The sequence below is a fragment of the Prionailurus viverrinus genome, chromosome D2, assembly GCF_022837055.1.
Source record: "Prionailurus viverrinus isolate Anna chromosome D2, UM_Priviv_1.0, whole genome shotgun sequence".
Lineage (NCBI taxonomy): Eukaryota > Metazoa > Chordata > Mammalia > Carnivora > Felidae > Prionailurus > Prionailurus viverrinus.
In genome coordinates, this window is record NC_062571.1 from 40,203,096 (window position 1) to 40,229,963 (window position 26,868).

The 26,868-nt window shown below is 49.8% G+C and overlaps 1 protein-coding gene across 1 annotated transcript; it reads left to right on the top strand.

The window, feature by feature from the left end:
* Positions 1–7,945: 7,945 nt before the first annotated feature.
* On the top strand, positions 7,946–17,327 carry SFTPD (surfactant protein D). Its single transcript, XM_047826213.1, has 7 exons — positions 7,946–8,144; positions 12,723–12,839; positions 13,102–13,218; positions 13,514–13,630; positions 13,902–14,018; positions 14,634–14,717; positions 16,951–17,327. Exons 1-7 carry the CDS (start codon positions 7,946–7,948, stop codon positions 17,325–17,327), a joined length of 1,128 nt encoding a protein of 375 aa, XP_047682169.1.
* The last annotated feature ends 9,541 nt before the right edge of the window (positions 17,328–26,868 follow it).

Consider the following 26,868-nt stretch of genomic DNA (forward strand, 5'->3'; position numbering starts at 1 on the left):
ACTCCATCCTCAAGGAGGTGAATCATAACCCTCTACGTCTTTTAAGTTTTTTTTTAATGTTTATTATTTTGAGAGAGAGAGAGAGCAGGAGCAGGGGCGGGGCAGAGAGAGAGGGAGAGAAAGAATTGCAAGCAGGAACTCTGTGCTCACGCACAGAGCGCGACACAGGGGTCGAACCCACGAATCGTGAGATCATGACCTGAGTTGAAGTCAGGAGTCGGACGCTTAACCGACTGAGCCACCCAGGCACCTCTGTAACCCTCCACTTCGTAAGTGTGGGCTGCTAATAGTGATATTCTTCAAAAGAATACAGTAAAGAATGGAAACAATAGTTACTTTTCAGTTAAGAAACCTGAGAAACCTGACTTTAGCCGGGTGATCAGAATCACCACCAACAGTGAAAAATCCTGTTCATAGTAAGTACCTTGGAAACAATATGATGAAAAAGGTAGTTTACCTCTACAGTATTCCTCCCCAAAAGTCATTAGCCCAAGTCTAATCCTGAGAAAAATATAAAAATATGCAATAAAGGGACGTTCTACGAAAAACCTGGCTAGGAACTCTGAAAACTGTCAAACTCATCAAAAACAAAGAAAGTCTGAGAAACTCTCACAACCAAGAGGAGACTAACAAACCTAGGCATGACTATGAAAACAATGACGTATCCATGGTGAGCCCTAGGGATACAAAAATAAAATTACTTAAAACCTAGGGAAAATCTAAGAGTGTGGACTTTAGTTAATAATGTATCAAATTGGTTCATTAACGGTAACAAATGTACCGTGTGAATGCAAGATATTAATAATAGGGTAGACTGCTGAGGAGTAGATGAGCATTCTCTGTACTAACTTTGCAAATTTTCTCTAAATCCAGAACTGTTCTAAAAAAACAAAGTTTGTGTTCTAAAAATGGTGTATCTTGTACAAGTGAAAAGTAATATATTGCAGTCCCTGTTTTTTTTATGATCAAGGGATGTTGGTCTTTATCAAATGCCTGTTGTCTGTCCATTGAGCGATCATGCAGTTTATGTCCTTTGTCCTGTAAATACATTAACATGTTAAAATTATAACAACCTAGTTTGAAGTGATACCAAGGTAGTTTCAATTGCACACCAAAACTCTGCTCCTATACAGTCCCATCCCTCCTTATTTATGTTCATTTTGTAAATTACATCTTTATACATTGTGTGTTCATTTACTTATTTTATGATGATTATTTAATATGTCTTTTATAAACATTTTTTTGTAATGTTTATTTATTTTCAACAGAAAGAGGGACAGAGTGTGAGTAGGGGAGGGGCAGAGAGAGAGAGGGAGACACAGAATCCGAAGCAGCCTCCAGGCTCTGAGCTGTCAGCACAGAGCCTGACGCGGGACTCGAACCCACACAATGTGAGATCATGACCTGAGCCGAAGTTGGATGCTTAAGCGACTGAGCCACCCAGGCACCACATTTGGTTCTTTTTTTATAATCCCAATCTCTTTAGTAAATAACTCCTTCTGTTCATTTATTTTATTCTTGAGTTCATTGAATTGTCTTTCTGAGTTTCCCTGTAGCTCATCGAATCTCTTCAAAACAGCTATTTTGAATTGTTTATCAATTAGATTGCAGTATTCCATGCCTTTGAGTTTGGCTGCTGGAGAATTATTATTTTGTGCGTGTGTGATACTATATTTCCCTGAATTTTTCAGTGTTTGAAGATAGGTGCTTCTGCTTTTGTACTTGAAGTAGCAGACGCCTTTCTTACTTAAGGTTTTATACTTTTATTATTGCTGTTCATACAATTCAACAAGCTGACTTTTAGAAGCCTTTCCTCTGAATTCCAGAAGGTGGCCCTATAGCTTAAGTTTGTGCATTCTTCCTACATGAGAAGGTGTTCACGCGTGCATTCTGCATACACAGGGATCAGCCCTTGGGGCTTTGAGGGTGCCGTGGGCCTGGTGGGAGGATCCTTGAGTGGCCACACACTCACCCCCCATCCCCACCCGTGTGCTTGTGAGTGGACCTCCTGCTCCTGTCTCAAAGCAGACGGCAGGAAATGCATTCCCTCAGTGTTCTTTGATATTCTCACCTGCTTCCTTCCCTGTCCTCTCTCTCCATTTCAGAGGTCCCTCCTCCGAAATCTGAGTGCTGGTGGAGAAGAGCGGATCTTTCCAGCCACAACCCACGCACCTGGAACAGCCGGGCAGTCACTCGCTACGTTTGCTTTCCACTTCCTCTATGGGAGAGGTCAGTGCTTTCCTCCCCTTCTCCTGAGGGAGGTGGCTGCTATGCTGGTAAAAGCCTTGTAGTGTTGCACTGGGGAGGGCAAGGAGGTGGGGGGGGGGCTACCTTGGTGAGTTCCTCCCTCTCCTCTGCCTCCTGTTTGACTCTGTTGGCATACAAGACTCTCCCATCAGTCAGGCTGGACCTCCAGAAACTCTTTCTCTAATGGGTGCTCATTTTAGTACTCTCCAGATGCCCCTTTTCTTCCCCAATTGCAGTGAGTGGGGTGAGGCAGGCTCAAGGACTCCTTTGGACCCACTGCCCCCACCCAGGTCTTACGCTTCCACTTTCAGATGCACGGGTGGGTAGAAACCTCTCAGGGGTCCTGCTGTAACGAGCAGGGGCACTTTTGTTTGGTTATGGATGTTCAGTTAGTTGTTAATAAAAAAAAAAAAGATGGGGTGCCTGGGTGGCTCAGTCTGTTGGGCGTCCGACTTCGGCTCAGGTCATGATCTCACAGTCCGTGAGTTTGAGCCCCGCGTCGGGCTCTGTGCTGACAGCTCAGATCCTGGAGCCTGCTTCAGAGTCTGTGTCTCCCTCTCTCTCTGCTCCTCCCCCGCTCATGCTCTGTCTCTCTCTGTCTCAAAAATAAATAAAAACATTTTTAAAAAATTTAAAAAAAAAGAGGGCAACTCTTGCCACCATAATGCTGACATCACTTTTCTTGAATGTAAATTCTCTTAAATAATAGTAATCAACAATTGTGTTTTCCACTCAGTTTTGTTTCCTATTTTATTGAACTATAATTGACATACAATATTATATTAGTTTCGTGTGCACAACATAGTGATTTGACACTTGTGTACATTACAAACTGATCACCACCATGTTTAGTTACCATCGGTCATCATACAAAGTTATTACAATATTATTGACTAGACTCCCCATGTTATACTTTACCTCCTGTGACTTATTTATTTTATAACTGCAAGTTTGTACCTCTTGATTCTCTTTACCCATTTCACCCTCCATTCCCTACCCCTCTGGCAACCATCTTCTGTTCTCTGAATTTATGAGCTTGGGTTTTGTTTTGTATTGTTTACTTGGTTTTTTTTAGATTCCACTTGTAAGTAAAATCTTGCAGCATTTGTCTTTGTCTGACTTATTTCACTTAGCATAATATTGTCAAGTTCCATTCTTGATGCTGCAAATGGCAAGATTTCACTATTTTTTAATGGCCCAGTAGTATTCCACTGTATGTATATATACCACATCTTCATTCATTCATTCATTCATTCATCTGGCTGTTTTCATGTCTTGGTTATAGTTCATGATGCTACATTGAACATGGGAGTGTATATATGTTTTCAAATTAGTGTTTTGTTTTCTTCAGAGAGATAACCCGGAAGGGGAATTGCTGGATCATATGGTAGACCTATTTTTAATTTTTTGAGGAATCCTCATACTGTTTTCCATAGTGGTTGCGCCAATTTACATTCCCACCAACAATACTCGAGGGTTCTTTTTTCTCCACATCCCCATCGGTCCTTGTTATTTCTTGTCTTTGTGACACTAACCTTTCTTTTTTTTTTTTTTTTTTAATTTTTTTTTTTCAACGTTTATTTATTTTTGGGACAGAGAGAGACAGAGCATGAACGGGGGAGGGGCAGAGAGAGAGGGAGACACAGAATCGGAAACAGGCTCCAGGCTCTGAGCCATCAGCCCAGAGCCCGACGCGGGGCTCGAACTCACGGACCGCGAGATCGTGACCTGGCTGAAGTCAGGCGCTTAACCGACTGCGCCACCCAGGCGCCCCGACACTAACCTTTCTAACAGGTGTCGGGTGGTATCTCATTGTGGTTTGGATTTGCATGTCCCTAATGATGAGTGATGTTGAGCATCTTTTCATGTACTTGTCGGTTACCTGTATGTCATCTTTGGGAAAATGTCTATTCAGATCCTCTGCCCATTTTTTAATTGGATTGTGGGGTTTTTTTGTTATTGAGTTGCATGAGTTCTTTATATATTTTGGATATGAACTCCTTATCAGATATATCATATGCAAATATCCTCCCCCATTTAGTAGTTTGTCTTTTAGTTTTGTCGATGGTTTCTTTCACGATGCAGAACCTTTTTAGTTTGATGCAGTCCCAATTGTTTATTTTTGCTTTTGTTGCCCTTGATACGGAGTCAGACCCAAAAAACAAAACAAACAAACAAAAAAAAAACCAATCAAATCCTAGCGCTGAAGAATACAATGGCTGACCTGAATAATTCAAGAGATTCAACAAAAAACTTGGCCAAGTACGAGAAGAAATCAGTGAACTTGAAGGTAGATCTTTTGAAATTACCCAGTCAGAGAAGGAAAAAAAAAAAAGTGTAAGTAAGTAAGTAAGCCTATAGGATCTATGGGACATCATCAAAAGAAATAATATATGCATTGGGGGAATCCTAAGAAAGAGAGCTAGATGGAGAAACAAAGTCTATTTAAAGAAATAGTGATGGAAAAAAAAAAAAAACCTTGCCAAATTTGGGGAGAGAAATGGAATCCCATGCTGATCTAGATCTCTAGGAGCACATGAACATCCTAGAATGGAGAGGGTTGTGTGTTAATAATGAAAGAGTTCTGTCATTAGGGGCTCAGGTAGCTCTATTATGGATCCTGCCTCAAAGAAAAAAATTCAGCATAGGAAACAGAAGACCTTTCCCTATGAATTGAAGCATTATAGATTCAGCAGTACACAAGGGGACGCCACAGGAGCATCAGAAGCCGAAAACAAATCAGCACCACCAATGGAGGGGCCAAAAGAGAAGCTTGGACACATGGGGATGCTGGCATGTGGATCTAGGAAAAGAATTCATGCAAGAGATAAAGACACAAGAATCTAGAAGCAAGCAGAGATGTCCTTTGCTATCAAAGGCAGGAGGGTGGGCAACTGGACATTAGAGTTTCTTTGGACATGGCTACAACAGTGTACCAGCAACTCAGGAGTCCAAACTGGTCACCTGAGCAATGCACAGGGCAAGCTCCAGCCAAGAAGGTGGGAGATAAGGTCAAGGAAGTTAAGGGAAGGCCATCCCCTAAAAGGCAAGTGGGGGTGTCTCCAAGATCTAAAGTAGGAAGCAAAAGAGTGACCCTGCAAGAGTGGCCCCACAGGCTGCAGCCTCCACAGCCCCTCCACTTGCCCCACCCCTGCCCGGATATGCCAAGGAACTGCCAGCTCTTTCCCAATATCTGGGCAGTAAAGTTGAGGTGAAGGAGGAAGAGAAGGGGGCACAGCAGGTCCTGGATCTTGGAATCTGCAGACGCGGGGCGCATTGACAATAGACATAGATCATTGTGCCGCTTGCCGGTCTTCTCTGGAGCTCAGATTTTCGGACATCTGTAAAATACAGACACTAATAATGCCATTTAACTCACAGGGCTCTAGGGAGGTACAGGTGAGATCACGGACTGAGAGTGCCGTATAACATTTAAGGTGATATGTGTGCAGTGTTATGAATATCAGTGGCAGGTTTCCAGAACCCAAGTGGGGTGAGAGTGAGTCAACAAGGAAGAAATGGCCCCACTTCTTGAAAAGAGCTCTTCAAAGACCAGGGCTGGGCAGCTCAGGTGACAGGGCAGGCATAAATAGCCAGTGCCTGCCAAGGAAAGGCTAATTTGCCTGGAGATCCTGGAGTCCGAGAGGCAGCATCTGTGAGTCTCTATACTTGCCTTCATTTTGTTTTTTTTCAATGCCCGATGAATATCTCTCCGCCCATATGGCTGGTTTATCCAACTGGTGCTGTGGAGGCAGGGTCTGGTCTGTTCTGGTCTAGGAAGTGTGAAAGGTGGGGGACGGGGTGAGGCGATGAGGAGTGCTCTTTCGCCCCTCACTGCTCCCTATGCTCAGTGGGAGATTTGCTCTCCGGGCTGTGGAAGGCGGTCAGTTGGATGATACCCACCCAGATGCCAGATGCCATTGTCTGGAAGCCCCAGGGGAACAGTCAGTTTCAACTTCTCTCTTGTTCCCCTCCATTCCTGATTTCTTTAGAAAGGAGGGTGGTAGAGGAGAAACAGACCACAATTTTAAGCCCATCCGGGTACCAACTGCCTGTAGGACGTGGACATTCATGCTTCTCCCTTAGCCTCACATCTTTACTTTAAAAAAGAGACTGACTGGGCTAAGTCACTAATTTTCCAACCAGTTTTCAGAGGAGTCATTTTTTTTTTCTCAATAAAATCTGAATCAGAAAGCTTGGCGTGGACACCGTGGGCTGAGGGGGCTGCAGCTCTGCCTACTCCCTCCGTAGCCCCAGCTAAGATGCCGCGTCTGAATTGTGGGTCTGAAAACCTGTGAGTCACCTCTCTTCACGGCCCCTTCCGGCTACAGTGGGTGCTGGTGCCTTGAGCTGCTGGGCAGAATGTCGATTGTTTATCATTCTTCCTCCGATTCGGGGCGCAGAGCCCCAGAGGTGCTGTAGCTGCGGACCAGGGGACAATGCCCTCGTTCTGGCCTGGGTCCTTCAGTGCTCATGACTGAGCCTCTGCCGCAATAAGGGAGCTCACCTGGGTGTTTCTAGAGATTCCCAGGAAGCCCAGGCAGGTGGTGAATTCACAACTGAAAGAGGCTCCTGCAAAATAGGGATCGTCCAGCCCAGGGTCACCAGCAACCTGGAGAAGGCACTTCTCTGGCCAGGAAAGCCCCTCCCCTGCCACCACCTCAGCCTGCCTGGTGACCCCCTTCTCCTTTGCACGTGTCCCCCAGGCTTTGTCCCTAGCCTCTGCCACTCCCACAAACTCTTCCCATGCTCATAACCTTACCGTTTCTCTCTGAGAGAGGAAAGAAGTCCAATAGTGGAGGTGACCGAGGCCCTGTACCTGCCCCGGTCTCACTTAGTCCCTAAGTCCCAATCAGATGGTGTCTGGACGCCCTATTGGACATCTGCTCTCCCTATCCCCGAACTAGCCTTCCCTTGACTGAACCCACCTCACGTGGCCCTTTCCTCCATGAGGGCCTTTCTCTCAAGTTCTTTTAGGTGGTCGGAGCAGAATGCCGCATGCCCCAGGGGCTCTCCAGCTGCTAAGTTAGCTTCTCTGAGAACTTTCACTTGGGTTCTGCGTGTGAATTTCCTCATGGAGATGGTGTCCAGTCCAGGGATGGCAAATCGCTTGGAAAACACGCAACCACACACCCATCCTGTGCTCAGGACAGACATCACTAAGCGTTCAGGATCCTAGCTCCTTTCCAGAACCGCACTGCAGACAGCAAGAGTGTTAGTCCATCCAAGGCAGCAAGTGAGAGGAAAGGGGGTTGCCTTGTCAGAGCTAAGCCAACCACCTTGACGGTATAGACAGGGAGCTGGAGGTCCAAAGACGGGAAAGGTCCTTCCCGGAAGCACCCAGTGAATCCTTCCTGATGTGACATGTGGCCTCAGTGAGGATTTCTACATCCTACCCCTGTGCCGACGGCAGTCCCCAAGGGAAGTCACAAGAAAGGACAACACGGGCATTTGAGAATAGGTGGATTCTCCTGCGAACTTATGGTTGAGTTCCAGCTGGGTAACTCATGCTTTCCCAGACCAGACCATATGCCCACCTGGTCCCTAAACTGCTTTGGGAGACTTGCTTCTCTCAGCCCCATGGAGGGAGGGCAGGTGGGGAGGTGCTTCTCCTGACCTTCAGGAGCTGGGCCAAGCCCTAACCCATGTCCTGGGACCAAGAACATGCCCTTTCTCGTTCTGTTCACCTGCCTAGGCCATGCTTCTCCTCTCTCTCTCCGTGCTGATGCTGCTCACACAGCCCCTGAGGTCACTGGGAACAGAAATGAAGACCTATTTCCAGAGAACAGCAGCCAGCGCCTGCACCTTGGTCATGTGTAGCCCCATGGAGAACGGCCTGCCTGGTCGCGATGGACGGGATGGGAGAGAGGGCCCCCGGGGCGAGAAGGGGGATCCAGGTAGAGCTGGGACCACTGGCTTGTCCTAGTGGAAAGGGGTGGGCATTGGAATTGTAACCAACCCAGAAGTACTGGGATGTTCTGCTATGGAAGGCTCAGAGGTGGACTTCTTCCTGAGCAGATGGGTTTCCCCCAGATGTTTGGTCCATCTGAAACACTGCCTTACCGATTGGAAAATGCTGCTCTGAGCCCCCAGGTGCCTCCCTCCATTGCCAGCTGCCTTGTCTCCTTCTTTGGCACCTTCTCCTTCCTCCCACTCCCAAAATGAGGAAATGGTGGGTAAATCGAATCTGTGGCTCTCCAGAACCCTGCTCCAGGACTTAACAGTTGGTCGCCTGGATTAAATAGGGTCGGTGCAGGGTGTCAAATATTTTCAGTATCATATGCCTTGACTCATATGTGGAATTTGAGAAACACAACAGATGAACACAGGGGAAGGAAAGGAAAAATAAGATAAAAACTGAGAGGGAGGCAAACCACAAGAGACTCTTAAATACAAAGAAGAAACTGAGGGTTGCTGGAGGGGAGGTGTGTGGAGGGATGGGTTAAATGGGTAACGGGCATTAAGGAGGGCACTTGTCGGGATGAGCACTGGGGGTTCAACGTAACAGATGAATTATTGGGTTCTGCTCCCCAAGCCCAGACTCCACTGTATGTTAAGTAACTTGAATTCAAATTTTAAAATATATATTTTTTTCAATAGTCATGAAGGACGGGAAAGAATGAGGTTCTGTGACCCCATACTCAGATCTGATCACAAGGATCTGTCCTAATACATTACAGAGAGAGTGAAAGGGAGCTCACGTTCCTTTGTCCAGCCTTGTGCTTGGGCGTTCACTGAGTAATTCATTTAATCCTACCAGAAGTCTTACAGGGAACATAGGAATCTCATTTGACAGGTAGGAAAATTGTGACACGGAGAGGCTAAATGACACCCAGTCTGGAGGGGAAAGGACACGGGCTTCTGCATCAGACAGATCTGTGCTTGACTACCAGCTCCATTTCTACAGCAGGGACCCACCCTGGGACAAGCCAGTGCCCCTGAGTCTCAGTTTGCTCATCTATAAATGGGAATAATATCTACTACATAGTGACAAATAACGGAGCCAAGGCTTTCTTTTTTGTCAGGTTGTTAGGATAAAGTTACATCTTTCTGCTGGACCAATTGGGTGAATTCTCGTGAGGTTTCCACAGGTACTGATTCTTTAAGGGAATCATCTGAGAAGTACTGTCCCGTAGGGGAGGATCTGGGTCCAGTGGCAAGGAGTCAGAATTCAGTGAGCCAGCATCTAGGACAAGGGACCCCCAGGTTCTGGGCTAGGGCTATGGAGCTATCAACCGTGGTCTTTATCTTTTGGGAGTTGGCATTTTGGTTGGGGAGGAAGGAAACTAACAACATTTAGGTTGGAAAGAATAGGTAGCATCCCCAGGCTTTGTAGGATAAGGGACAAGTGAGTACCTATCTGTCCTTTACAGACAGAAAGTGGCTACCGACATGAATGGCCCGGGGCTCAGGCAAGGCCCCTGGAAGTGAACTCGGAAGGCGTATTCAAGGTGTCAGCATCTTGGAGAATCCCCACTCTCTCTAGCTCTCAAAAGGGCCCTGAACTGAATCCTGGGGGGCCCTTTCCTATGGTCACACTGTGAGCCTAAGCATAGAGTGTGGCTGAGACCTCCCTCTCTTCTGCAGGTGGTTCACCCCATGCACATTCCAAACCCGGCCTTGGGTTGGTGCTTGGAGACAGAACCATGCACAGATGGGCCAGGGGACCAGTCTGCACTCTGGCTCCTGAATTGCAGGCACGTTAGTCACTCAACCATTATGGGTCTGAGAATTTCCTAGCGAGCTTGGAGCATCTCAAAATCCTGACCCATGTAAGTCTGACTGGGGCCAGAGTCTGCCCTTGTGACAATGTCCCCTGCAGATTTTGATGCACAGGGTTCCAAGAACCTGCTGTAAAGGACAAGATAAGCCTGAGAGAAGAGAGCCTTGAGCAGAGGTAGGGGGTGGAGCGGGCTCAATGCGCTAATGCCTCAGGTGTATCATGGAGGTCCAGTAAGACCCCACACTGCTTTGCAGCCTGTATTTCCAGGGACAGTCCTCTTATTCCTCAGCATCTCCAAGATTCCTGCCCAGAAGTATTTGGTGTATATAGGCATGTATCTCCCGGAGTAGAACCACACACCCCTCAGCAGCTCACAAGGACACTCTTCACCCTTGCATACTCCTCTGGCCACACTGGCTCCTTGCTGGTCCCTAACCACATCCAGCCCCCTGCCACCCCAGGGCCCTATCACTGCTCGTCCCATAGCTGTCCCTATGGGTCACTCCTCGGCTCCTTCACAGCCTTACTTACAGACCACCTTCTCCACGAGTCTGTCCCTGACCACCCTACTTAGAAGACACTACCCCCGCCTTCTGACACTCTCTGTGCTTTATTTTTCCTCACTGGCACTTATTCTGCTCTAATAAACCATATGTTGTACATTTTAATTTTTATGATCTGTCTCTGTGCAGTTGGGTTTCAGCCCCAAGAGAAAGAGGGATCTGATGTTGTGTCTGCTTTTTTCACTGTTGTATCCCCGCATTGCCGATGGTATCTTGTGCACAGTAGAAGTTTCGAGTGAGTACTTGTGGAATGAGTGACTGTAAGATATAAGGAAAGGAGGAATTTAGTGCAGTTCAGACTGGCCAGACTGCGGGTCCACAAAGCTTCACTTCAGGTGGCGTTAAGGCACAAGGCTGGCCTTTGGGGGACACCGGGATGCAAAATTAGCGCTTCGGGAGGCATGGGTGCTTGCTGTTGAAGAGGGAGTCCTTTCATGGTCTCCAGGACTTCTACACCATGGATGGGAGACCTCTAACACTCTTTCTACCGGCTGCCATCCCAGCCAGGGTGGAGCCCAAGGGGACCTCAGCCTAGGGATGGGACATCTCTGCCCAGCATGATGCCCTATTGGATATGGGGTGAGGGGCCCATCCTGTAGCCCTCCATGCTTCCATTTCATTCCTGGTGAGGATCATAACTACAGGCAGGATACAATGCCCAGCACAGAGCCTCTCAGTCACCCATCACAGGCACCCACCCCACCACCAGCACAGTGTTACCCAGGCAGGCCTGGCCCCTCCTGGAGCACAAGTCTCCAAGTCTGACATGTCCTCTTCCCTCTGCGAGTCTCTCTAAAGCCTCCTCACCCTGAAGTCCCATTTGCTCCCTCAGGAAGACAGCTCTGGCCATATGTGTGTGCACTGGGGTGGGGTGATGATGTGGCAGGACAAGGGGCATCTTGCGAATCTTCTTCCTCACTCATTACTTGTGCCTCACCGTTCAAAATCCTATTGCAAATCTCTTGCAGACCGGGTTCTGATGCTAATATTTGCATCTTGCCCGGTTATATTCCACAGATGGTTTCTCAGTGAACAGATGAGTGAATGAACAAGTCAGCGGCACCTGTCAGGTGTCATTCCTTCTCTTTTTGCACATGAATGTTCATAACAGCTTTATTCCCAACAGCCTAGAGATCGGAACAGCCCAGATGTCCATCAACTGATGAGTGGATGAACAAGACGGGTTCTGTCCACACAGTGGAATACTACTCAGCCACACAAAAGAATGAAACCCTGAGACACACTGCCAAGTGGATGGACCTCAAAAATGTCACTCTGAGTTAAAACAGCCAGACATAAATGGTCATCTATTGTCTGATTCCATTTATATGAAATGTCCAAAATAGGAAATAGAGACAGAAAGCAGAGTAGTGCTATCCAGGGGCTGGGGAGAGGGGAGGTTGGGGGTGATGGCTTAGTGGCTATGGGTTTTTTTTGGGTGACGAAGTGATTTTGAACTAATTGCACACCACTGCGGATGTGCTAACTGCCAATCAATGGTATACTTTACAACAGGCTAATGTTATATTATGTGAATTTCACCTCAGTAAAAACACAAAAAACAAACAACAACAACAAAAGAATTACCAAATGAACAGAACTGAGTGTAAAACTCTATTTTTAATTTTTTGGGGACCCTTCATTCTGTTTTCCACAGTGGCTGCACCGATTTACGTTCCCATCAATAGCGCATGAGGGGTTCCCTTTTCTCCACATCCTAATCAACACTTGTTATCTCTTGTCTTTTGGCTAATAACCATTCTAACAGGGGTAAGGTGACATCTCATCGTGGTCTCGATCTGCATTTCCCTGATGATCGGTGCCAGGTGTCATTTCTGACATAAACTCTGGTTCTGGGAAGGGGAGAACAAGGAGTCCATGATCAAGGCTAAATCAAGGCTAAGACTGCCTGCTGTATATACTGTAGTCTTGGGGCAGGGGGAGGTGCCCTGCATGGAAAGTCAGATGGGTCTTGGCTTGAGTTCACAGCCAGCTCCAGCAAGCCTGGTTTCTCACCTGTAAAATAGGGGTGTGGACACCCATTTCCTGGATCACCACTGTACCAAGGAGTGTGGAAGTGGGACGTCTACACCCTGTAGAACCCTGAAGGAATGCAAGGGGCCCGACCGTGCACGCAGCTGGCTCGTCTCTGGGCCTAAGGTTTGTGCCCATTTCTTCTGCTGCTACAGGTTCACCAGGAGCTGTAGGGAGAGTGGGGACGCCTGGACCGGCTGGCCCAGTTGGGCCCAAAGGGGAGAATGGCTCTGCTGGAGAGCCTGGACCAAAGGGAGACTCTGGACCATCTGGTGAGCAGCTGGGCATTCCAGCAGGTGGTGCTGCAGCCTCTAGAACATGCCAGTAGATATTCACAGATCCCACCCCAGGAAGAAGGAAGAAGGTTGTTCTGAAGGTGGTACCGGGTTATTGCAGGGGAGACTGAACTCCTGTTGACATCACCTTTTATGACGATGCTGCCTCTCTTGACTTCTATCACTGCTCTCCTCTCTTTGGACGCTCCCACTTCCAGCAGGATTTAGTGTCACTGACCATGCTGGTCCTTTTCCCCAGGACCTCCGGGACCTCGAGGTACGCCTGGTCCAGCTGGCAGAGAGGGTCCCTCAGGGAAGCAGGGAAATGTAGGACCTCAAGGCACACCAGGCCCCAAAGGAGAGGCTGGGCCCAAAGGTAGGTGGTTGGTAGGTGGCCGGTCTGGGAGGGAGAAGGGAGGAATATGGCACAGTCCAGGGTGTGACCCAAGGCCGGCTCGAGTGCCGGGAAATGCCCAGACCATCAGCGCTGGGCAGGCCTTGTCGTGGCCCCTTCTCCCCCACATTCCCACGTTGACTGCGTTTTCCTGCTCGCCTCCACGGAGGAACCCCGGCCAGTAAGCAGCACCTTCTTACCGGTTCTCTGTCCCCTTGGAGCGAAGGCTGAAAAGTCCACTCTCGGCAGCTTTTGCTCCAATTTGTTCCTTCCTCAGGAGATGGGGGTGTGCCTGGCATGCAGGGCTCTGCAGGGCCGAGAGGCCCCCCAGGGGTTAAAGGAGAGAGAGGTGCCCCTGGTGAGCGTGGAGCCGCTGGAAATGCTGGGGCAGTGGGTGAGTGACGGAAGGAGCTAGGACGGGGCTCCGGTTCCCTTGTGCATCCCTGATGCTGGTGATGGCCACCCCTCCCCCACTGCCACTCATCAAGTTGGAGCTGGTGTTACTGGGTGGTAGGGAAAGTCTATGTCCAAGGAGGGTGCATGGCTGGGTTCTGGGAGCAGTCTGTATCGGGGAGGGGGGACCACAGGTGGACAGCCCATGTCTTGGGAGGGTGACAATGCTGGAAAGTGGATACAGAGCTCACCCAGTTCTTCTCTGATCCCAGGGCCTGCTGGAGCCACGGGTCCGCCAGGACTTCCAGGTGCCAAAGGGCCCGCAGGACCGAAGGGGGACAGAGGTGCTCCTGGGGACAAAGGAGCAAAGGGAGAGAGCGGGCTTCCTGGTAAGGCAGCATCTGCTAGATCTGGGAGCTGCCACAGGGTGGGGACAGGGGGAGGGAGGTGGCCTTCTTTATCTCAGGACAGCCTATTTGGGCCCCATTAACCGCAGGGAGTGGGTGGGAAGCAGGGACGCTAGAGGGCAGGGAGGCAGGGGAATGAGGCTCTGGTTTTAGACTCTTACTCACAGGAGGGCAGCTCTGAGCAGCTTTTCCATTCGATCACCGGAGAAAACACAGCTCCCTTCCCAATTCAAAGGATAGCTCTGACTATCAAATAACCCAGTGGACAGGAAGTACTGATGAAAGTATATTCCTGCCCCCCCCCCAAAGAAGGTGCTGTGAGATCCCCAGAATATGGAGTTAAATTTTCACAGGGTTCAGTGTCAGTGATGTGCAGGGACCTGCTCCGGGGACAGTTTGTTCATAGAAGTATAGGAAATCTGGGGGCAACAGGGGCTAGTTGTGTTAGTGGATATGGGCTTGCTAGGGCCTGGTCCCAGCTCCTTATCCCGTCCCCTATATGTGCCTGCAGCTGGGTACCTTTCCCTTAAGGCCCAAGCTCTGAGCTGATCCCAGGCTATGCTGGGCTTGCCTTCACTTGACCTCTCTCTTCTGCAGACATCACTGCTCTGAGGCAGCAGGTGGAGACCTTACGTGGACAGGTCCGACACCTCCAGAATGCCTTCTCTCAGTATAGGAAAGGTACGTCCCTGGATCCGAATCGAGCCAGGCACCAAGGCTAGGCCTCCGACTGGGCCTGGGCCTTGGTTTGGAGTTGGCTGGGTCTGGGTCTGGGATTGGAACAGGTTGGGACCATATTTAGAGCCGGATCTGGCTCTGGGGCAGGGTCTGGGGCTGAGAGTAGTGCTGAGACAGAGCAGGCAGCCCTATACTCCAGGATCTGGAAGTAGATGCAAGAGACAGAGAGGAGGGTGTAGCCATATCACCAGTTCAATGGGGGTGATGGAAGCCTGGTGGAGGTTATCAGGCTCCAGGATGCCCCCCCCCCCCACATCACAGCCACCTATGACCCGATCAGTGCCCTGAGACCTGTGCAGTTCAACAGACCTTCACTCCTGCCTGCCCTGTGCTGCTCCCTGTGATAGACAGGGGACATCCAACCCAGGATGCATTTCTTACCTCTGTGGGACCCGGCGTGTGGGTACCCAGATATTGTTTCACAGCCCAAGGCAGCAGAGAATCCGGACACTGTCCTGAGGGCTGGGGCTGGGGTGCTGCTCTCGGGGTTCAAGGCTGGTGGGGGCCTAGCCTTGCTATGTGGCCATCAAGTATGTCACCTTGGACATGCCCATGGTTCTGGAAGGGGACTGGCCGCCTCTAGGCTCCAGCCAGTGCTGGGCTCTCCCTGCACACTGCTGGGTGTTTAAATCAGGGATTCTTCCTAATCCTGGAATCATGCAGAGTACCCTGTGCCTTTTGGAATCTCCACCTTGGTCCTTGACTGGCCCTCCTCATCAGCTCTCCCTGATGTCAGCTTTGGGTCTCCATCATTCATCAAATCTCCCTCATCCAAAAAAAGAAGCGATTTCCAAAGGAGTAGATCCTAAAGGGGCCTCACTGGGTAAGACACAGGTTTGGCTCCTAAGTACCTAAGTACCAAGTACCTAAGTACCAAGGATGGGAGTTTCAGGTATTGGGTATGTCTCACTCCCTCCACAACAAATTTGCACATGTGTTCACTCACCCCTTTGCACTCCGCTGCGAAGTGGAGCATGTCCAGAGATGCCAGCCACATGTGTATACTCAAATACCATCACTCACCCCACACCATGACATACATGAGCACACGCATACGTACGCGCACACGTCCAGACGGTAAGTACTCCCAGGTACCTCCAGACAAATACAGGGACATGTTCATGTATGCACACGTGTGCCCACCCAGATGCATGGAACATAAAACCCAGTAGCGGCACACAAACTCTTGCACTGACCTTGTCCAGGGCTGCTCTGAGTGCCGTCTGTCCTGAGCCTGTGGAGAATCTGCCCCCGAGCCCTAGTTGAAGCTACTCAGAGAAGGGCAGGGGGTCGGGGTGCACCCTGAGGTCTAACCAGCCCAGTGAGGCCAGGGCACAGCCCTCTCGGGGGCCCTGAAGATTTCCGTGCCTGAGCCCAAAAGCCAAAGGGATGGGGATGGGATGGAAGATTAGACACGTGATATGTCACATAGTTGATGTTTTTGTGAAGCGTACCCCCGCTTCGGAAATGAGGAATTAGAAACCCTGAAAAGGGAAGGAACTTTCCTTTTTCCACCTAAGCAGTCATTGCCAGGATGGGGTGGAACACCTGGCTTCCGATTCCCAAACAGGGCTCTCCCAGAATTGATCCCCTCTGCCCCCTGCCACCTCTCAGGTGCCTTCATCCCCTCACCCAGCACCCTGGAGAGGCTGACTGGCTGGGGCATCACCCACATGCATCCCGAGGGGCCAACACCGGGCTGCAGTGAGTGCAGAGATTAGCACAGTGAGGCTCTCAGATGCCCCTGCCCCACCCCCAGCACACGCACATCAGAAACTGCCCCAGCCATCACTCACCAAAGTCATTGCAATTCCCACTGACCCCAGCACACAACGTGGGGTGAAACAGAAAGAGCACGTTCCAGCTCGAGCGTCCCAGCAAACAAGGTTCAGTCCTAAACGTACATTTGATGGGTATGTGACTCCGGGCCCCTTACTTAACCTCTCTGGGCTCTAGTGTCCTCATCTATAACTACGGACCACAGGCGTTCCTCCCAGGCTGCATTGTGAAGCCAGTGCACTGGAAGCAAGTGCCTCAGTTTTGTCCTATCTGGTGCCCTGATATCCCACATGGGTGCTGGGCGGGGCGGGTGGGGGCTGTCACACAAAGGTCACAGAGTCGCGGAGCTCTGGCCTGGTGCTGCCATAACCCCAACCTGACTGTCCTCTTCTCCTAGTGGAGCTCTTCCCCAATGGCCGAGGTGTCGGGGAGAAGATCTTCAAGACAGGAGGTATTGAAAAGAGTTTTGAGGACGCACAGCAGGTGTGTATACAGGCCGGGGGACAGATGGCCTCCCCACGCTCTGCGGCCGAGAACGACGCCCTGCAGCAGCTGGTCACAATTGAGAACAAGGCTGCTTTCCTGAGTATAACCGACATCAAGACGGAAGGCAAGTTCATCTACCCCACAGGGGAGCCCCTGGTCTATTCCAACTGGGCCCCAGGGGAGCCCAACAACAATGGCGGCGCAGAGAACTGTGTGGAGATCTTTACCAATGGCAAGTGGAACGACAAGGCCTGCGGAGAGCAGCGCCTGGTGGTCTGCGAGTTCTGAGCCACCGGGGTGGGGGGCCGTGCTCCACCCGGGAGCCTGGCCAGCGAGTGGGGGCCTGGCCAACGAGTGGGGGCCCAGACCTGTGTGCTGCCGATGCCCCAATAAAATGGCGCCGCCTCTGCTGGCCAGGGCTTCTCCACAGAGCAGTCGGGGAGGTCCCTGCGGAAAGCCTCTCTCAGAGTCAAATGGCTTCACGTGGGAGACTTGTCAGAGGAAGAAGGGGCCAGCTGCTTTCCCAGTCGCAAGGGATAAACTTGGGTCCCCAAGACCTCCCCGTGGCAAAATCGGGTGACCCCTCTAGGCCCCTCCCCCTCCCTCCTCCTCTCCTTTCCCCCCTCCTCCCCTTCCCCAACTGTCAGCCATGTTTGACCAGCTGACCACCCCCGGACCTTCACTCTTCCTCCTCTGGGCTTCCAAGGCAGCACTCTTGCTTGCCTTGGTCTCACCCAACTACCTCTTTTCCTCCTCTCTCCTCCCACTTGACCACTTAATGGTGCAGGGCTGGCCTCTGCTCTCCATTCTCTTCAGGCCGGACTCTCCAAGTGGAGCTCGTTTTGTCCAAGGCTTCGAATTCCTTCTCCTGACAGCTCCCCCATGCACATCCCTCTTCCGGGCCCCTCCCTGAACTCCAGGCTCCTCTAGCCAAACGCAAGCTGGGGCCCCTGGGCTGACAGGCCTCAGTGGCTGCCTCTGGCTTCAAGCCCGGGGCTGGGGAAGCAGCAGTGGGATGGACGCCTGGCAGGGAGCATCTGCCTCCCCTGGCTGCCCAGCCTTATGCCCAGTAGACTGGTCCTCATCCTTGCACGGCCCAGGATCTCTCTCTCTCTCTCTCTCTCTCTCTCTCTCTGTGTGTGTCATACGACCACCTCTTGGTTCACAGGAGGGAGTTCCATCCGCACCACCTAGTTCCATCTGAGGTCTCAGGCATGGAGGGTGTCCAGCCATGCTCACATTTATCCCCAACCCTCCTCTTGCCTGGCGGTTGCAGGAATGTCCTTTCCCTGCTTTGCGCCAGAGGTAATCTAGTCAGAGCCTCCTCATTTTGTGGACGTGAAAATCAGGGCACAGAGTGAGCAGGGACTTACACATGGGCACAGTCAGTATCAATGCTACAGCTCGGTCATGACAAAGGACACTGACCTCAAAGCTTATACTTTTGGCCTGTACGTTTTTAGGTCGGAGCTTAGTTTGATTTTACTGACACAGTAACGGCAAAATTTTTTTTTTTGTTGTTATTTTCGTTGTTTTAATGTTGGTTTATTGATTTTGAGAGAGAGTGAGAACGGGGCAGGGGCAGAGAGAGGAGAGAGAGAGAGAATCCCAAGCAGCCTCTGCACTGTCAGCAGAGCCCAACTTGGGGCTCCATCCCACGAACCACGAGATCACGACCTGAGCCTGTATCGAGAGTCGGACGCTTAAGCGACTGGGCCACCCAGGTGCCCCTTCTTTTCTTTTCTTTTTTTTTAATGAAGTATTTATTTTAATTCCAGTTAGTTAACGTGCAGTGTTATATTAGTTTCAGGTATATAGTATAGTAAGTAATTCAACAGTTCCATACATCACCCCATGCTCATTGTGACAGGTACCATAAAAACGTGTAACGAAACTGGAATGACACCTGGGGTGGAGCACAGGCTCCTAGGGGAGGGCAGCAGATGCCCTTCCCCTACTCAGGAAGCCAACCACTCTCTCCCTTGTTTCCGGGACCGTGAGATCTGCCCTGACCGGCCTTCCTGAATGGATCCCCCAGTCCTCTGCCCACCACCCCCGTAGCCTCATCTGGTAGGTAGGACAGGGTGCCTAAAAACAAAAGCAGGCAGGTCAGGCTCTCTGCCAAGATCTTTCTCCCCCACTCCTGGCGGCTTCTGCGATATGTCAGTTCCACAGGAAGGCCACACCGGACACACTCACTGAGGGAGCTTAGAAAGGCCTTTTATTAATTATTCTTATTATTACTATGATTGCAAATGAGAGCAACTGGATCCAGCTTAAGCGAAGGAGAAGCATTTTTTTCTTGTCGTTTATTTTTTTGAAAAATGCTTATTTTATTTGGGGGGAGAGTACAAGCGGGGGAGGGGGACAGAGGATCTGAGGCAGGCTCTGCACTGACAGCAGTGAGCCCGGTGTGGGGCTCGAACTCACACACCATGAGATCATGACCTGAGCCGAAGTTGGATGCTGAACCGACTGAGCCACCCAGGCGCCCCAGAAGTATTTTTTCTAAGAACAGAGAGCTCTGAATTGGCCCAGGGAGGATGGGGGCGGGGGGGAGCGCAGGCAACATCGAGCTGTCTCCTTGGCTTCTACCCCTCTCTGCATCGTCCTCCTTTGTCCTCCTTTACACACCAGCTTCCTCTTCTTCCCAGTCTCTCGACCGCCCAAGCGTGGGGAAACGTGTGTCACACAAATTGCCACACGGAGATTAGAAACTCTTGCTTGATATCAGTTCAAAACTCCTGTAAAAATAAGTCTGTCTCAGATGCCCACCTCCAGTCCAATGACCTAGTCCCGGAAGGTGGGACCGCACAGGGCAATATGGCTCCCGGGATCCATGCAAGGTCATGGTGGTGTGGGCAGACCTTCTAAAAGTAATCACTACCCATCCCAACACTTAAGCCCAGCCTGTTTCTTGACAAGAGGGAAGGAAAGAAGAGTGCAGAACTATGTGACTCAGTAGGAAGGAGGGAAATCTCCTGTGGTGTTGAAGGCCGGAGATGCTGAGACCCCACACCCTATGGGAGGAGGCTTCAGATCCACTGTGGGGCTGCGGGGGTCTGGTTTGCTCTCCAGCACAGAGAACAAGTAAGGAGGTCCAGCTGGGCTCTATATGCACCGCTTGACTAAGGCAGAGAACTGAGGCAAGTTTTTCAGAAAATTCAAGCCCTAACCCATGCCTGAGCATAGAGGCCTCCCTTGCACCTACATCATGGGCAAAGGTCAACACAGATTTCAACCATTCTCGGCCTCGTCCCAACCGTAGTAGCCATGGTCCCTGGCTTGGCAGCCTAGGTGCCAAGTAAAGCCAAGGCTGTGTGACTCTTAACGCTGTCGTATCTTGTGACCCTCCCAATGCCAGGTCACATCACGGGAGCAGGCTGGGCCCTTCCACGTGTGGAGAGGTGACAACCATACATTTTCTTAGGGATGCCCCTGTTCGGTTTGATAGAAGATTCTCAAGTTACCGCCTGGTTCTCAACCCTCCTGTCACCAAACCAGCCCCCATCCCCCAACGACCAGGCAGTGGGGAGCCCTCTGCTGTTTGCCTTTCCAGGATCCTATCTTTGTTCGGAATCCCCTTGATATAAAACCCTGACAGTGAAGTTGTTTAAGTTCAGGGCATTCTCTGTCACTCTTACCTTCTGGATGCCCTCAACCCAAGGCGAATGGTGTGCTGGACTTTTCAAGTTGCCTCTGCCTTTGACACAAGAGCAGAGAAACCAGGTATCTATTAGGAGGAGTAAAATACGAATTTATAGGTCAAATATTTGTCCAGGCACTGGGTACAGAGGTGGAGATGGCTACTTATGCCCTCAGAGACGCTGTAGCCCTGCACATCCATGACATCAGAGATAAGCTGTAGAATTGTGTCCCAGCAACAGGCCATCGAGATGCTCTATAAGTAGGTGAAGAATGAATAGGCAATAATAACACCCGTGAACCAGGGCAATAGGGAGCCGTCTTCTGTGCAGTCCCCAGGCTACTCAGACACTCATCGTTCAGGCAAGTTGTCTGTGATTCTTAGGCCTGTCAATGGCTACTAGCAGGTATTTTGTGGTAGATTTTACTGTTTTTCACCAATATTTCGATACAAGAGGCTCTATGAAGGCAGGCCTGTGACATGTGTCACTTCTGGGTAGACACAGATGAGGACCAGTGTCCATTTCCCAAATGGCCTCCCTTCTGCTGCCGCCATGATCACAGAAGCATTGGCGGATGTAAAGTCGCGCAACCCAGCATTCTGGAAGCCTGAGCAAATGCACGGAGAACAACTATCCTTGTTGACCCAAGGGGATCACTTGGATCCACTTGGACTCTGAGTGAGATTTGGGGGTTGTTACTGCAGCGCTTGTCGCCCACCCTTATCCATGACACTTTGAATATTAACCTCCTTGCCCCCCATTTACTTAAGCAGTGTGGTCTCTCTCGGACTGCCTGGCTTGAACGACTCTGAGCCACAGAGGGACTCGTGAGGGCCCTGCCTGAGCAAAATCGTACTTTTCATATATTTTAGTACCTTGACACAATGAACGGAGTAAGTAAATGAAAGAGTTGAGTGAATGAAATCCTTAATTCCTACTTGTAAGTCTGTTTGTAGGGCTGAATAAAGTGTTTTCAGGATGTTTCCAGGCCCTTTGATCTGAGGAAATAGTGCCGTGCCTTCACCGCCAGCCTCTCTGCCCTTTTATGATTTCCCAGAACATGGCATTTCGGGTGTGAGTGACTGGGCCCAGGCCAGGGCCGGAAGGTCAGGTGGAAACCTCAGGCCAAGCAAAGGCACTCTGTGACCAGAGGGCTGGGTCAGCACAAGAAGAGGAGGAAAAACCCGAGCTGGGTTTTGAGCAAGCCCGATGCCTGGCCGCCCACATGCCTGACCTCCCGCCCACTCACCCAGAGAGATGTGAGTTTTCCAAAGACGCGATCCCAAGACTTTTGAGGAGCTCATCAAGTGATTCCCAGGCTGTTGGGAAAGTATAAACATTCTAGAAGAGTGAGGAAAATTACTTCTAAAAATAATGAGAATGGACCTGGTCATCTTATGTCAAAGGGTGTTGTATAGCTAAGCTTTGTATAATACTGACACAGGGATAGACAGAACAATGTAAAAACCCACAAAGTCCAAACCGAGGTCCGAGGATGCACACATATACGAGTATTTCATCTACGCACGATAAAAATAGAAGACCGAAATAGTAGGAAAATAGTGATGCTCAATGAATAATGCTGAGTTAGATGGTTAAACACTTAGAAGAAAAATAAAATCAGATTCTTTTAGTTACATATAAAATCAAAACCAGAAAAAAATGCAAGCGATGATTTATATAGTCTTAGAGGGGACAAGAGCTATCTAAGAATGACGTCAGAGGGGCACCTGGGTGGCTCAGTCCGTTGGGCATCTGACTCTTGATTTCGGCTCAGGTCATGATCCCAGGGTCATGGGATTGAGCCCCGTGTTGGGCTCTGTGCTGAGTGTGGAGACTGCTTAAGATTCTGCCTCTCTCCCTTTGCCCCACTCCCCTGCTTGTGGGCTCTCTTTCTCTCTAAAATTAAAATTGAAAAAGAAGAATGATGTCAGAAAAGAAAACCCAAAACAATAATTTTGATACATCAGACCACACAAAAAATTACATAAAACTTTTCTGCCGAAAAGTAAAACCCAACATACATGAAAATTAAAAATGTTGATTTATTTGCAAAGCGCATAATAGGAAAAACAGTAAGAAACTGATGAGTAAGTAGGAAAAAAAATGGGATAAGAATGAGAAGCAAAAATCCAGTAAAGAAGGAATACTGATGTCCAATGGTATTGAAATGTCCAATAGAATTAAAATGCACAATCTTAGTAGTAATTAAAACAACTAAATTCAACAACAGTAAGTGCCCAAAAATCTATGAACTAGAATTAAAGCTATATTCAAAGGACAATATACTTCACTTTCATTATTTAAAAAAAATTTTAAAGCACGAACTGAAAATAATTGAACTAAATGTTCATCTCTTTATTTTTATTTAAAAAAATTTTTTTAATGTTTATTTTTGAGACAGAGAGAGAGACAGGCAGAGTGTGAGCAGGGGAGGGGCAGAGAGAGAGGGGGACACAGAATCTGAAACAGGCTCCAGGCTCCAAGCTGTCAGCACAGAGCCCGATGTGGGGCTCGAACTCAAGAACTGTGAGAGCATGACCTGAGCCAAAGTTGGACGTTTAACCAACTGAGCCACCCAGGCGCCCCGTAAGTGTTCATCTTTTTAATTTTTTTTTAAAGTTTATTTATTCTTGAGAGATAGAGAGAGACAGAGCGCAGGCAGGGGAGGGGGAGAGAGAGGGGGAGACACAGAATCTGAAGCAGGCTCCAGGCTCTGAGCTGACAGCACAGAGCCCAGTGGGGGCTCGAACTCAGGAACTGCAAGATCATGACCCGTGCCGAAGTCAGACGCTCAACTGAGCCACCCAGGCGCCCCCCAAGGCCATAGGTTCTTACGTGAGCAGGAAGCTGGACGTGTCAGGAGCGCGAGGCAGGGGTGGACATTTTCCGCACACCGTCTCAGATCCCTTGGTAACAACCACAGGGCTAAACGGCTTTCAGGGTCTCATCCAGGCCGAGGAGGAGGCAGTTGATTAGTTTTGTCTGCCACCAACATGAGGGAGGAGAGGGGCAGCCTGCGCGCTAATGGTTGCCATTCTTGCCTTAAGAGAACGGCGCTCTGCACGCCCTGAGGGAGCCCCACAAGAAGTCTGCCCCTGAGCCCCATCAGCGAGCCAAGCGAAGGCCCCTCCTGGGACCTCTGCAAGGATCCTGGTGCCTCCATCAGCTGGGCTTCCAGCTTTGGGAGAACAGCATTACCATACAGATTGACAGGCAGCAGGACGTCACTGTCTTCTCTGTTTGAAACCTGCAGGAGGTCCCCCATCGCTGTGTGCTGGGGTGCTCTGCTGGTGCCCAAGGGGCCCCCCAGGCAGTTTCTCAAGCCTCCTGACTTACAGGTCCTCAGCCTGATTTTGTGGGGTCACCACCAAAATCACAAGTAAACCTCTCTGCTGATAGTGGATGGGGGGGGGGGGGGGCAATAAAAAGCCCAGGGCTTGATTCTTTTTTTTTTTTTTTTTATGAAAGGAATATTTTGTTTATTTTGTTTTTTATTTTTTAATATGAAATTTATTGTCACATTGGTTTCCATACAACACCCAGTGCTCATCCCAACAGGTGCCCTCCTCAATGCCCATCACCCACTTGCCCCTCTCCCCCCCCCCCATCAACCCTCAGTTTGTTCTCAGTTTTTAAGAGTCTCTTGTGGTTTGCCTCCCTCCCTCTCTGTAACTTTTTTCCCCCCTTCCCCTCCCCCATGGTCTTCTGTGAAGTTTCTCAGGATCCACAGATGAGTGAAAACATATGGTATCTGTCTTTCTCTCTATGACTTATTTCACTTAGCATCACACTCTCCAGTTCCATCCACGTGGCTACAAAAGGCCATATTTCATTTTTTCTCATTGCCAAGTAGTATTCCTTTATATATGTAAACCACATCTTCTTTATCCATTTGTCAGTTGATGGACATTTAGGCTCTTTCCATAATTTGGTTATTGTTGAAAGTGCTGCTATAAACATTGGGGTACAAGTGCTCCTATGCATTAGCACTCCTGTATCCCTTGGGTAAATTTCTAGCGGTGCTATTGCTGGGTCATAGGATAGACCTATTTTTAATTTTTTGAGGAACCTCCACAGTTTTCCAGAGCGGCTGCACCAGTTTGCATTCCCACCAACAGTGCAAGAGGGTTCCCGTTTCTCCACATCCTTGCCAGCATCTATAGTCTCCTGATTTGTTCATTTTAGCCACTCTGACTGGCGTGAGGTGGTTTTGATTTGTATTTCCCTGATGAGGAGTGACGTTGAGCATCTTTTCATGTGCCTGTTGGCCATCTGGATGTCTTCTTTGAATGAAGTGTCTATTCATGAATAGAAGGGTCTATTCACATCCTCTGCCCATTTCTTCACTGGATTGTTTGTTTTTCGGGTGTGGAGTTTGGTGAGTTCTTTATAGATTTTGGATACCAGCCCTTTGTCCAATATGTCATTTGCTTGATTCTCATTGGACTGGAGAGAGATACCCAGAAAGTCCACAGGGAGCCCCGTGAGAAGTCCACAAACCCAGCCTCCAAAGGGCTAGCAGTACAGTCTCGTCCTTGATGGGATTCTGAAATTGCCCTGGACTCCGAGATCTGAGACGCAGACAAGGAGGAGGGTGGGGGTGGCCCGCGGGTCCTGCCTCGAAGAACTCACAGTTAGGTTTGGAAATGAGACAGACGCACAGACAAGGATTAGAGAATTACACTAGTACTAAGGGCTTGCCGGACACCTGTGGTTACCCAGAGGGAGTATGGCCCTCCGGATCCATCTGGATCTGGCCCTAAAGGGTTAGCGGCATTTAGGAAAGGCATTCAAGGTGGGGGTAGCAACCAGGGCAAAAGAGGAGGGAAGGAAAGGAGGAGCGTCCTGAAGTTGCAGGCAAAAGCTCATGAGGCCCCCGCTCCCAGAACTGTCTACACGATTTCTCCATTTCTCCGGGTTTGGTAGCCCCGTCTTGGGGACAGCCAGCAGAGGGCAGCGTGATGCCACAGCCCAGGGAGCACAAAGCCGCTAAACTGGGCAAGGGAGGCCGTGCCCACATCCACGTTCCAAAGTAAGTCTGGCCGCTTCTCTCTTGGGTTCAACTTGGAGCTGAATCAAGTTCCAGAGAAGGGAGTCTGGCCACACATTTGCAGGGAGGACTGAGATTCAGTCATTCATTTGTTCATTCATTTGTTCGTTCAACGGCCACTGAATGTGTTTGCGGTTTCCAGCCCTTCCACAGGCCCTGGGACCGCAGGGGTGGATGATACGGTATTGCGACAGTCACAGTGGTGGCAAGAAGAAATGTTTGCGCGGTGCTGACTGCAGGCCAGGGCCTCCCTAAAGTGCCTTACTTGTATCAGGTCATTTATCCCTCACAGCAACTCTGTGAGCTGGATACTATTATTATCCCGGTTTCACCAAGAAGAGGACTTAAAGGCACAGCATGTATGTGACTCGCCCAGGGTCACACGGCCACAGAGTGGTAGAGCCAGGGTTTGAATCCAGGCCATCTGGATCCAGAGTCTTCCTAATGGCTTTGCTGCACAGATATAACTTGAACAAGTACATGGCTGAGGTGAGTTCAGTGACTATGATTGCTAACAAGAAAATAAAAGGGAGCATTGTAATGGTGACAGGGGTTGAGGCAATCTTAGATTCAGTGGTCAGATAAGGACTTAGGTGGAGAGATAGTGGTGACAAAGGATCCAAGACCTGGCAGGGGAGGAGGATCATATTAGCATGTAGACAATCTCTGCTGAGTCCTAGGGGTCCCAGCACATAGCTCAGGGCCACTCGTGGACCATTTTTGTCTGGGACCAAGCACCCACACGCCTCAACCAGAGCCCTAGGAACCCCCAGAGCCAATGCTCCTCAGTGAGGGGTGTGCAGAGAGAGGCCTGGATGCAGGCTGGGGGGAGCCCCCTAACAGCTGGATGCTGGGTCTTTCAAGAACTGGGTCTGTTGGCTTCTATTTGATATTCACACACTCGCACAGGCACAAAAATACGTATAAATACCCCCAAATCCATGTACACACAATTCCCCATTCGGTCTCACCTGCCCAGTGCCTTGCCTTCTCTGAGCTCCCTAGAGCTGTTCCAGGCCCAGACCCACTCCCTAAAGTCACACCCTGGAAAGTGAGACCCTGGAAATGCATAGGGAAGGATTGGGGTCAGAAGTTGCTTTTCACTAGTGGGGCATCGATCACTGAAGGA